Raw genomic sequence first — 12,198 nt, 5'->3', positions numbered from 1 at the left:
GCAGCCATGGTCAGCTCAACCCTCATGGCCACCCCAACCCTCATGGTCAACCCAATCCTTGTGGTCAACTGAACCCCCATGGTCAACTCAACCCCCATGGTCAACTCAACTGCCATGGTCAACTCAACCCTCATGGCCACCCCAACCCTCACGGTCAACCCAATACTTGTCAACTGAACCACCATGGTCAACTCAACTGCCATGGTCAACTCAACTGCCATGGTCAACTCGACCCTCATGGCCAACCCAACCCTTGTGGCCAACCCAACCACCATGTCAACCCAACTGCCATGGCCAACCCAACCCTCATGGGCAACCCAAGTGTTGTGGCCAACCCAACCCTTGTGGCCAACCCAACCGCCATGTCAACTCAACCACCATGGGCAACCCAACCCCCAAGGCCAACCCAACTGCCATGTCAACTCAACTGCCATGGTCAACTCAACCACCATGGGCAACCCAACCCCCAAGGTCAACCCAACCCTTGTGGTCAACTGAACCACCATGGTCAACTCAACCCTCAAGGTCAACCCAACCACCATGATCAACTCAACGGCCACGGTCAAGCCAATCCCTGGCCGACCAACCTCCGTGTCCCTCCCCGAGCCCTGTGACCCCACTGAGTGTCTCCCGGTGCTCTCCGGTGACCCCAAACCCCCAGACCCCCCATTTCCCCGCCAGGTACATCCGCCCCTCGATGCTGCAGCACCTCCTGCGCCGCCTGGTCTTCGACGTCCCCATCCTCAACGAGTTCGCCAAGATGCCCCTCAAGGTGAGCCCCGGGCGGGGGTCCCGGCGCTCGGCCCCGCGCCTGGCGCCCCCCGAGTGACCGGCCGTGCCCCCCCAGCTGCTGACCAACCACTACGAGCGCTGCTGGCGCTACTACTGCCTGCCCAGCGGGTGGCCCAACATGGGCGTCAGCTCCGAGGAGGAGCTGCACCTCACCAGGAAACTCTTCTGGGGCATCTTCGACTCCCTGGCGCACAAGGTGGGCTGGCGGGGCGGGGCGCACCTGGGGAGGGGGACACGCCTGGGGAGGGGACACACCTGGGGAGGGGGACACACACCTGGACATAGGGACACAGAGCTGGGGGTGATGGGGACATGGGGATGGAGATGGTGGGAACATGGGGATGGTGACACTGGGGACACTGGGATGGGAACACTGAGGACATGGATGTGGTGACACTGGGCACATGGGGATGGTGACACTGGTGACACAGGGCTGGTGACGCTGGGGACATGGGGATGGAGATGGTGGGAACATGGGGATGGTGACACTGGGGACACAGGGCTGGTGACACTGGGGACATGGGGATGGAGATGGTGGGAACATGGGGATGGTGACACTGGGGACACAGAACTGGTGACACTGGGGACACGGGAATGGAGATGGTGGGAACATGGGGATGGTGACACTGGGGACACAGAACTGGTGACACTGGGGACACGGGAATGGAGATGGTGGGAACATGGGGATGGTGACACTGGGGACACTGGGATGGGAACACTGAGGACATGGACGTGGTGACACTGGGCACATGGGGATGGTGACACTGGTGACATAGGGCTGGTGACACTGGGGACATGGGGATGGAGATGGTGGGAACATGGGGATGGTGACACTGGGGACACAGAACTGGTGACACTGGGGACATGGAGGTGGAGATGGTGGGAACATGGGGATGGTGACACTGGGGACATGGACATTGGGTTGGTGACACTGGTGATACAGGGATGGTGACACTGGGGACACGGGGGTGGAGATGGTGGGAACATAGGGATGGTGACACTGGGGACACAGAACTGGTGACACTGGGGACATGGAGGTGGAGATGGCGGGGACATGGGGATGGTGACACTGGGGACATGGGGATGGTGACGCTGGGGACATGGGGATGGAGATGGTGGGAACATGGGGATGGTGACACTGGGGACACAGGGCTGGTGACACTGGGGAATGGGGATGGAGATGGTGGGGACATGGACATGGTGACACTGGGGACACAGAAATGGTGACACTGGGGACATGGAGGTGGAGATGGCGGGGACATGGGGATGGTGACACTGGGGACATGGGGATGGTGACGCTGGGGACATGGACATTGGGTTGGTGACACTGGTGATACAGGGATGGTGACACTGGGGACACGGGGATGGAGATGGTGGGAACATGGGGATGGTGACACTGGTGATACAGGGATGGTGACACTGGGGACATGGGGATGGAGATGGTGGGAACATGGGGATGGTGACACTGGGGACATGGACATTGGGTTGGTGACACTGGTGATACAGGGATGGTGATACTGGGGACATGGGGATGGAGATGGTGGGGACATGGACATGGTGACACTGGGGACACAGAAATGGTGACACTGGGGACATGGAGGTGGAGATGGTGGGGACATGGGGATGGTGACACTGGGGACATGGGGATGGTGACGCTGGGGACATGGGGATGGAGATGGTGGGAACATGGGGATGGTGACACTGGGGACATGGGGATGGTGACGCCGGGGACATGGGGATGGAGATGGTGGGAACATGGGGATGGTGACACTGGGGACACAGAACGGGTGACACTGGGGACATGGAGGTGAAGATGGTGGGGACATGGGGATGGAGATGGTGGGAACATGGGGATGGTGACACTGGGGACATGGGGATGGTGACACTGGGGACATGGGGATGGAGATGGTGGGAACATGGGGATGGTGACACTGGGGACACAGAACTGGTGACACTGGGGACATGGAGGTGAAGATGGTGGGGACATGGGGATGGAGATGGTGGGAACATGGGGATGGTGACACTGGGGATGTGGACATTGGGTTGGTGACACTGGTGATACAGGGATGGTGACACTGGGGACACGGGGGTGGAGATGGTGGGAACATGGGGATGGTGACACTGGGGACACAGAACTGGTGACACTGGGGACATGGAGGTGACGATGGTGGGGACATGGGGATGGAGATGGTGGGAACATGGGGATGGTGACACTGGGAACATGGACATTGGGTTGGTGACACTGGTGATACAGGGATGGTGACACTGGGGACATGGGGATGGAGATGGTGGGAACATGGGGATGGTGACACTGGGGACACAGAACTGGTGACACTGGGGACATGGAGGTGAAGATGGTGGGGACATGGGGATGGTGACACTGGGGACATGGGGATGGTGACACTGGGGACATGGACATTGGGATGGTGACACTGGTGACACAGGGCTGGTGACACTGGGGACACGGGGGTGGAGATGGTGGGGACATGGACATGGTGACACTGGGGACACGGGGGTGGAGATGGTGGGGACATGGACATGGTGACACTGGTGATACAGGGATGGTGACACTGGGGACATGGGGATGGTGTCACTGGGGACATGGACATTGGGTTGGTGACACTGGTGATACAGGGATGGTGACACTGGGGACACGGGGGTGGAGATGGTGGGGACATGGACATGGTGACACTGGTGGTACAGGGATGGTGACACTGGGGACATGGGGATGGAGATGGTGGGAACATGGGGATGGTGACACTGGGGACACAGAACTGGTGACACTGGGGACATGGAGGTGAAGATGGTGGGGACATGGGGATGGTGACACTGGGGACATGGGGATGGTGACGCTGGGGACATGGACATTGGGTTGGTGACACTGGTGATACAGGGATGGTGACACTGGGGACATGGGGGTGGAGATGGTGGGGACATGGACATGGTGACACTGGTCATACAGGGATGGTGACACTGGGGACATGGACGTGGTGACACTGGGGACATGGGGGTGGTGACACTGGGGGAAGTGGTGACTGGTGACTGTGGTGGCATGAGGCTGGTGGCACCGGTGGCACTGGTGACACAGGGATGGTGACACTGGGGACATGGGGGTGGAGATGGTGGGAACATGGACATGGTGACACTGGGGACATGGGGGTGGAGATGGTGGGAACATGGACATGGTGACACTGGGGACATGGGGGTGGAGATGGTGGGGACATGGACATGGTGACACTGGTGATACAGGGATGGTGACACTGGGGACATGGGGATGGAGATGGTGGGAACATGGGGATGGTGACACTGGGGGAAGTGGTGACTGGTGACTGTGGTGGCACAAGGCTGGTGGCACCGGTGGCACTGGTGACACAGGGATGGTGACACTGGGGGAACCGGTGATCGTGGTGGCACGAGGCTGGTGTCACCGGTGTCACCGGTGTCACCGTGTCCCCGCAGAAGTTCGAGGCCGAGCTCTACAAGCTGGCCATGCCGTGCCTCTGCGCCATCGCCGGCGCGCTCCCGCCCGACTACGTGGACGCCAGCTACTCGTCCCGCACCGAGAAGAAGGCCTCGGTGGACGCCGAGGGCAACTTCGACCCCAAACCCGTCGAGACCCTCAAGTAGGGCTCCCCCAGACCCCTCCCTGTGCCAGCGGGAGCCCCCCGACCCGTCTGTGATCATGGAGACCCCCCAGCCCACCCAACCTTCTCTAGATCCTTATGGAGACCCCCCAACCCCACCCCACCTCCTCCAGATCCTCTGGAGACCTCTCAACCCCACCCAACCTCCTCCAGATCCTTATGGAGACCCCTCAACCCCACCCAACCTCCTCCAGATCCTCATGGAGACCCCACAACCCCACCCAACCTCCTCCAGATCCTCATGGAGACCCCCCAACCCCACCCCACCTCCTCCAGATCCTCTGGAGACCTCTCAACCCCACCCAACCTCCTCCAGATCCTCATGGAGACCCCCCAACCCCACCATTCCTCATCCTCATCCTCATGGAGACCCCCCAACCCCACCCAACCTCCTCCAGATCCTCTGGAGACCCCTCAACCCCACCCAACCTCCTCCAGATCCTCATGGAGACCCCCCAACCCCACCCAACCTCCTCCAGATCCTCATGGAGACCCCCCAACCCCACCCAACCTCCTCCAGATCCTTATGGAGACCCCTCAACCCCACCCATCCTCCTCCAGATCCTCATGGAGACCCCCCACCCCACCCATCCTCCTCCAGATCCTCATGGAGACCCCCCAACCCCACCCATCCTCATCCATCCTCATGGAGACCCCTCAACCCCACCCAACCTCCTCCAGATCCTCATGGAGACCCCCCAACCCCACCCAACCTCCTCCAGATCCTTATGGAGACCCCTCAAACCCACCCATCCTCATCCAGATCCTCATGGAGACCCCCCAACCCCACCCATCCTCATCCATCCTCATCCTCATGGAGACCCCCAACTTCTCCCAGGCCCCTCCACCCCACCCAGGCCCCCACGGGGTTCATCCATCCTCATCCTCGTGTCCCCCCGGTGTCCCCCGTGTCCCCCCAGTGTCATCATCCCCGAGAAGCTCGACGGTTTCATCAACAAATACGCCGAGTACACGCACGAGAAGTGGGCCTTCGACAAGGTGGGGACCCCCCGGGACCCCCAAAACACCCCCGGGACCCCCAAAACACCCCCGGGACCCCCCGGGACCCCCCGGGACCCCCCTGACTGCGCCCCCCACCCCAGATCCAGAACAACTGGACCTTTGGGGAGACCGTGGATGAAGAAGCCAAAACCCACCCGATGCTGAGACCCTACAAAACCTTTTCTGAGAAGGTACCACGGCACGCCCGGGACCCCCCAAACCCGGGGGGACACCCCAAACCCGGGGGGACACCCCAAAACCAGAGGAACCCCCAGACCCAGAGGAACCCCCAAACCCTGGGGGACCCCCAAACCCAGAGGAACCCCCAGACCCAGAGGAACCCCCAAACCCTGGGGGACCCCCAAACCCAGAGGAACCCCCAAACCCAGAGGAACCCCCAGACCCAGAGGAACCCCCAGACCCAGAGGGACACCCCCAAACCCAGAGGGACACCCCAAACCCGAGGGGACACCCCCAGACCCCCCAAGATCCGGGGGTCTCCTGGTGGCCCCCAAAGAGTCCCTCAAGGCCACACCGGGAGCCCCCAGCCCCTCCCCTCCTCCTCCCCACAGACCCCCCAAAATCGGGGGGATTTTGGGGTCCCCCCTGACCCCCCAAGCCCCCCGAGATTTTGGGGTGCCCCCTGACCCCCCGTGACCCCCAGGACAAGGAGATTTACCGCTGGCCCATCAAGGAGTCCCTCAAGGCCATGCTGGCCTGGGAGTGGACGGTGGAGAAGGCGCGCGAGGGGGAGGACGAGCGCGCCGAGAAGAAGAAAACCCGGAAAATCTCCCAGAACGCCCAGGTGGGACCCCAAAAACACCCGGGGGGACCCCAAAAATACCCGGGGGGACCCCAAAAACACCCGGGGGGACCCCAAAAATACCTGGGGGGACCCCAAAAACACCCGGGGGGACCCCAAAAATACCTGAGGGGACCCCAAAAATACCTGAGGGGAACCCAAAAATGCCTTGTGAGGGGGTGGGACCCCAAAAACAGCTGGGGGGACCCCAAAAATACCTGAGGGGACCCAAAAAACATCTGAGGGGGGGGTGGGACCCCAAAAATACCTGGGGAGACCCCAAAAATACCTGAGGGGACCCCAAAAACACCTGGGGGGACCCCAAAAATACCTGAGGGGACCCCAAAAATACCTGAGGGGAACCCAAAAATACCTGGGGGGACCCCAAAAATACCTGAGGGGACCCCAAAAATACCTGAGGGGAACCCAAAAATACCTGGGGGGACCCCAAAAATACCTGAGGGGAACCCAAAAATACCTGGGGGGACCCCAAAAACACCTGGGGGGACCCCAAAAACACCTTGGGAGAGGGGGGGACCCCAAAAACACCTGGGGGGACCCCAAAAATACCTGAGGGGACCCCAAAAATACCTTGGGAGGGGGTGGGACCCCAAAAACAGCTGGGGGGGACCCCAAAAACACCTGGGGGGGACCCCAGAAACACCTGGGGGGACCCCAAAAACACCTGGGGGGACCCCAGAAACACCTGAGGGGGACCCCAAAAACACCTGGGGGGAGGTGCAGGAAGGGGGTTTAGAGGTGTGGGGCCCCCCAAAATCACCTGGGGGGGGTGTGGCACCCCAAAATCACCTGGGGCGGTTGGGGGGGTCGGTGGGGTGGGGCAGGGAGCCCCCAAAATGTCGGGGTCCCCCTGACCGTCCCCCCACGTCCCCCCCAGGCCACCTACGACCCCTCGCACGGGTACAGCCCCCAGCCCGTGGACCTGAGCGGGGTCACCCTGTCCCGGGAGCTGCAGGTGGGGACCCGTGTCACCCCGCTGTCACCTGTGTCACCTGTGTCACCCCGGTGTCACCTGTGTCACCCCAGTGTCACCTGTGTCACCCCAGTGTCACCCTGGGGTCACCTGTGTCACCTGTGTCACCTGTGTCACCTGAGTGTCACCTGAGTGTCACCTTGGTGTCACCTGTGTCACCTGTGTCGCCTGTGTCACCTGTGTCACCTCGGTGTCACCCCGCTGTCACCTGTGTCACCTGTGTCACCCCGGTGTCACCTGTGTCACCTGTGTCACCTGTGTCACCTGTGTCACCTGAGTGTCACCTGTCACACCTGCGTCACCTGTGTCACCCCGGTGTCACCTGTGTCACCTGTGTCACCCCGGTGTCACCTGTGTCACCTGTGTCACCTGTGTCACCTGTGTCACCTGTGTCACCTGAGTGTCACCTGTCACACCTGCGTCACCTGTGTCACCCCGGTGTCACCTGTGTCACCCCAGTGCCACCCTGGGGTCATCTGTGTCACCTGTGTCACCTGTGTCACCCATGTCACACCAGTGTCACCTGTGTCACCCCAGTGCCACCCTGGGGTCACCTGTGTCACCTGTGTCACCTGTGTCACCTGTCACACCTGTGTCACCTGTGTCACCCCAGTGTCACCTGTGTCACCCGTGTCACCTGTGTCACCCTGGGGTCACCTGTGTCACCTGAGTGTCATCTGTGTCACCCGTGTCACCTGTGTCACCTGTGTGTCACCTGTGTCACCTGTGTCACCCGTGTCACCCTGGTGTCACCTGTGTCACCTGTGTCACCTGAGTGTCACCTGTCACACCTGTGTCACCTGTGTCACCTCGGTGTCACCCTGGGGTCACCTGTGTCACCTGTGTCACCTGTGTCACCTGAGTGTCACCTGTGTCACCTGTGTCACCCCGGTGTCACCCTGGTGTCACCTGTGCCACCTGTGTCACCTGTGTCACCTGTCACACCTGTGTCACCCGTGTCACCCCAGTGCCACCCTGGGGTCACCTGTGTCACCTGAGTGTCACCTGTCACACCTGTGTCACCCAGTGTCACCCCGGTGTCACCTGTGTCACCCCGGTGTCACCCAATGCCATCCCAGTGTCACCACCCCAAATCCCCCCCAAACCCCCCAACCCCCCTAAATCCACCCCAAATCCCCCAAACCACCCCAAAACCATCCCAAATCCCCCCAAAACCCCCAAATCTCCCCAAAAACCCCCAAATTCCCCCTTAAAACCACCCCAAATCCCCCCAAATTCCCCCAAATCCCCCAAAACCACCCCAAATACCCCAAATCCCCTTAAAACCACCCCAACCCCCCCCAAACCCCCCAAACCCCCTAAATCCACCCCAAATCCCCCAAATCTCCCCAAAACCACCCCAAATCTCCCCAAAACCCCCCAAATTCCCCCTTAAAACCACCCCAACCCCCTCCAAATCCCCTTAAATCCACCCCAAAATCCCCCAAATCCCCCCAACCCCCCCAAAACCACCCCAAATACCCCCAAATTCCCCCCAAACCCCCCTAACCATCCCCAAATCCCCCAAATCCCCCCAAAACCATCCCAAATCCTCCCAAATTCCCCCCAAAACCCCCAAATCCCCCCAAATCCCCCCAAAACCCCCCAAATCCCCCCAAATCCCCCCAAATCCCCCCAAATCCCCCTCAAATCCCCCCAAATCCCCCAAATCTCCCCAAATCCCCCCAAATCCCCCCAAATCCCCCCCAAATCCCCCCAAATCCCTCCCAAATCCCCCCAAAACCTCCCAAATCCCCCCAAAACCCCCAAATTCCCCCCAAATCCCCCTCAAATCCCCCCAAATCCCCCCAAATTCCCCCCAAATTCCCCCCAAATCCCCCCCAAATCCCCCCAAAACCCCCAAATTCCCCCCCAAACCCCCAAATCTCCCCAAATTCCCCCCAAATCCCCCTCAAATCCCCCCAAATCCCCCCAAATTCCCCCCAAATCCCCCTCAAATCCCCCCAAATCCCCCCAAATTCCCCCCAAATCCCCCCCAAATCCCCCCAAATCCCCCAAATCCCCCAAATCCCCCCAAATCCCCCCAAATTCCCCCCAAACCCCCAAATCTCCCCAAATCCCCCCTAAAACCATCCCAAATCCCCCCCAAATTCCCCCCAAATCCCCCTCAAATCCCCCCAAATTCCCCACCCCCCCAGGCCATGGCGGAGCAGCTGGCCGAGAACTACCACAACACCTGGGGCCGCAAGAAGAAGCTGGAGCTGGAGGCCAAGGGTGAGACCCCTCCCCAAATTGGGGGAATGGAGGCCAAGGGTGAGACCCCTCCCCAAATTGGGGGGACCCCCGGGACACCCCAAACCCAGGGGAGCTGGAGGCCAAGGGTGAGACCCCTCCCCAAATTGGGGGGACCCCCGGGACACCCCAAACCCAGGGGAGCTGGAGGCCAAGGGTGAGACCCCTCCCCAAATTGGGGGGACCCCCGGGACACCCCAAACCCAGGGGAGCTGGAGGCCAAGGGTGAGACCCCTCCCCAAATTGGGGGGACCCCCGGGACACCCCAAACTCGGGGGAGCTGGAGGCCAAGGGTGAGACCCCTCCCCAAATTGGGGAGACCCCCGGGACACCCCAAACCCGGGGGAGCTGGAGGCCAAGGGTGAGACCCCTCCCCAAATTGGGGGGACCCCCGGGACACCCCAAACTCAGGGGAGCTGGAGGCCAAGGGTGAGACCCCTCCCCAAATTGGGGGGATGGAGGCCAAGGGTGAGACCCCTCCCCAAATTGGGGGGATGGAGGCCAAGGGTGAGACCCCTCCCCAAATTGGGGGGACCCCCGGGACACCCCAAACTCGGGGGAGCTGGAGGCCAAGGGTGAGACCCCTCCCCAAATTGGGGGGACCCCCGAGACACCCCAAACTCGGGGGAGCTGGAGGCCAAGGGTGAGACCCCTCCCCAAATTGGGGGGATGGAGGCCAAGGGTGAGACCCCTCCCCAAATTGGGGGGACCCCCGGGACACCCCAAACCCAGGGGAGCTGGAGGCCAAGGGTGAGACCCCTCCCCAAATTGGGGGGACCCCCGGGACACCCCAAACTCGGGGGAGCTGGAGGCCAAGGGTGAGACCCCTCCCCAAATTGGGGGGATGGAGGCCAAGGGTGAGACCCCTCCCCAAATTGGGGGAATGGAGGCCAAGGGTGAGACCCCTCCCCAAATTGGGGGGACCCCCGGGACACCCCAAACCCGGGGGAGCTGGAGGCCAAGGGTGAGACCCCTCCCCAAATTGGGGGAATGGGGGCCAAGGGTGAGACCCCTCCCCAAATTGGGGGGATGGAGGCCAAGGGTGAGACCCCTCCCCAAATTGGGGGGATGGAGGCCAAGGGTGAGACCCCTCCCCAAATTGGGGGGACCCCCGGGACACCCCAAACCCGGGGGAGCTGGAGGCCAAGGGTGAGACCCCTCCCCAAATTGGGGGGACCCCCGGGACACCCCAAACTCGGGGGAGATGGAGGCCAAGGGTGAGACCCCTCCCCAAATTGGGGGGACCCCCGGGACACCCCAAACTCGGGGGAGCTGGAGGCCAAGGGTGAGACCCCTCCCCAAATTGGGGGGATGGAGGCCAAGGGTGAGACCCCTCCCCAAATTGGGGGGATGGAGGCCAAGGGTGAGACCCCTCCCCAAATTGGGGGGACCCCCTGGACATCCCCAAACCCAGGGGAGCTGGAGGCCAAGGGTGAGACCCCTCCCCAAATTGGGGGAATGGAGGCCAAGGGTGAGACCCCTCCCCAAATTGGGGAGACCCCCGGGACACCCCAAACTCGGGGGAGCTGGAGGCCAAGGGTGAGACCCCTCCCCAAATTGGGGGGATGGAGGCCAAGGGTGAGACCCCTCCCCAAATTGGGGGGATCCCCGGGACACCCCCAAACCCAGGGGAGCTGGAGGCCAAGGGTGAGACCCCTCCCCAAATTGGGGGGACCCCCGGGACACCCCCAAAACCAGGGGAGCTGGAGGCCAAGGGTGAGACCCCTCCCCAAATTGGGGGGATGGAGGCCAAGGGTGAGACCCCTCCCCAAATTGGGGGGACCCCCGGGACACCCCAAACTCAGGGGAGCTGGAGGCCAAGGGTGAGACCCCTCCCCAAATTGGGGGGACCCCCGGGACACTCCAAACTCGGGGGAGCTGGAGGCCAAGGGTGAGACCCCTCCCCAAATTGGGGGGATAGAGGCCAAGGGTGAGACCCCTCCCCAAATTGGGGGGACCCCCGGGACACCCCAAACTCAGGGGAGCTGGAGGCCAAGGGTGAGACCCCTCCCCAAATTGGGGGGACCCCCGGGACACTCCAAACTCGGGGGAGCTGGAGGCCAAGGGTGAGACCCCTCCCCAAATTGGGGGGATAGAGGCCAAGGGTGAGACCCCTCCCCAAATTGGGGGGATGGAGGCCAAGGGTGAGACCCCTCCCCAAATTGGGGGGATGGAGGCCAAGGGTGAGACCCCTCCCCAAATTGGGGGGATGGAGGCCAAGGGTGAGACCCCTCCCCAAATTGGGGGGATGGAGGCCAAGGGTGAGACCCCTCCCCAAATTGGGGAGACCCCCGGGACACCCCAAACCCGGGGGAGATGGAGGCCAAGGGTGAGACCCCTCCCCAAATTGGGGGGATGGAGGCCAAGGGTGAGACCCCCAAACCCCCAAACTGGGGGGGTCAAGGTGTAATTTGGGGCTTCCAAGGGGTTTTTGGGATGCAGGGGGGGGTTCAGGCTGTGATTTTGGGGGTCCCAGCTGACCCCGGGGCGGTTTTGGGGTGCAGGGGGGGGGTTCGGGCTGTGGTTTTGGAGGTCCCAGCTGACCCCAGGGCGGTTTTGGGGTGCAGGGGGGGCTCAGGCTGTGGTTTGGGGTGCAGGGGGGCTCGGGCTGTGGTTTGGGGGTCCCAGCTGACCCCGGGGCGGTTTTGGGGTGCAGGGGGGGCTCAGGCTGTGATTTTGGGGGTCCCAGCTGACCCCAGGGCGGTTTTTGG

General features: G+C 62.1%; 1 protein-coding gene across 9 annotated transcripts in view; it reads left to right on the top strand.

Moving 5' to 3' along the window:
• RYR1 (ryanodine receptor 1) overlaps positions 1-12,198 on the top strand; it is a 155,096-nt gene that overhangs the window by 76,074 nt on the left and 66,824 nt on the right. For all 9 annotated transcript variants that reach the window (XM_085564839.1, XM_085564837.1, XM_085564838.1 and 6 more), the window contains 8 exons: positions 682-772; positions 848-988; positions 4,252-4,415; positions 5,357-5,435; positions 5,540-5,629; positions 6,103-6,243; positions 7,139-7,216; positions 9,394-9,469. In XM_085564839.1, the coding sequence (XP_085420965.1) occupies positions 682-772; positions 848-988; positions 4,252-4,415; positions 5,357-5,435; positions 5,540-5,629; positions 6,103-6,243; positions 7,139-7,216; positions 9,394-9,469 (860 nt within the window). The remainder of the gene's footprint in view (positions 1-681; positions 773-847; positions 989-4,251; positions 4,416-5,356; positions 5,436-5,539; positions 5,630-6,102; positions 6,244-7,138; positions 7,217-9,393; positions 9,470-12,198) is intronic.

Source organism: Lonchura striata, chromosome 34 (assembly GCF_050655825.1).
Source record: "Lonchura striata isolate lonStrDom1 chromosome 34, ASM5065582v1, whole genome shotgun sequence".
Classification (NCBI taxonomy): Eukaryota; Metazoa; Chordata; class Aves; order Passeriformes; family Estrildidae; genus Lonchura; species Lonchura striata.
The sequence above is the reverse complement of the archived record's forward strand: the minus strand, read 5'-3'. Positions and strand labels throughout refer to the sequence as shown.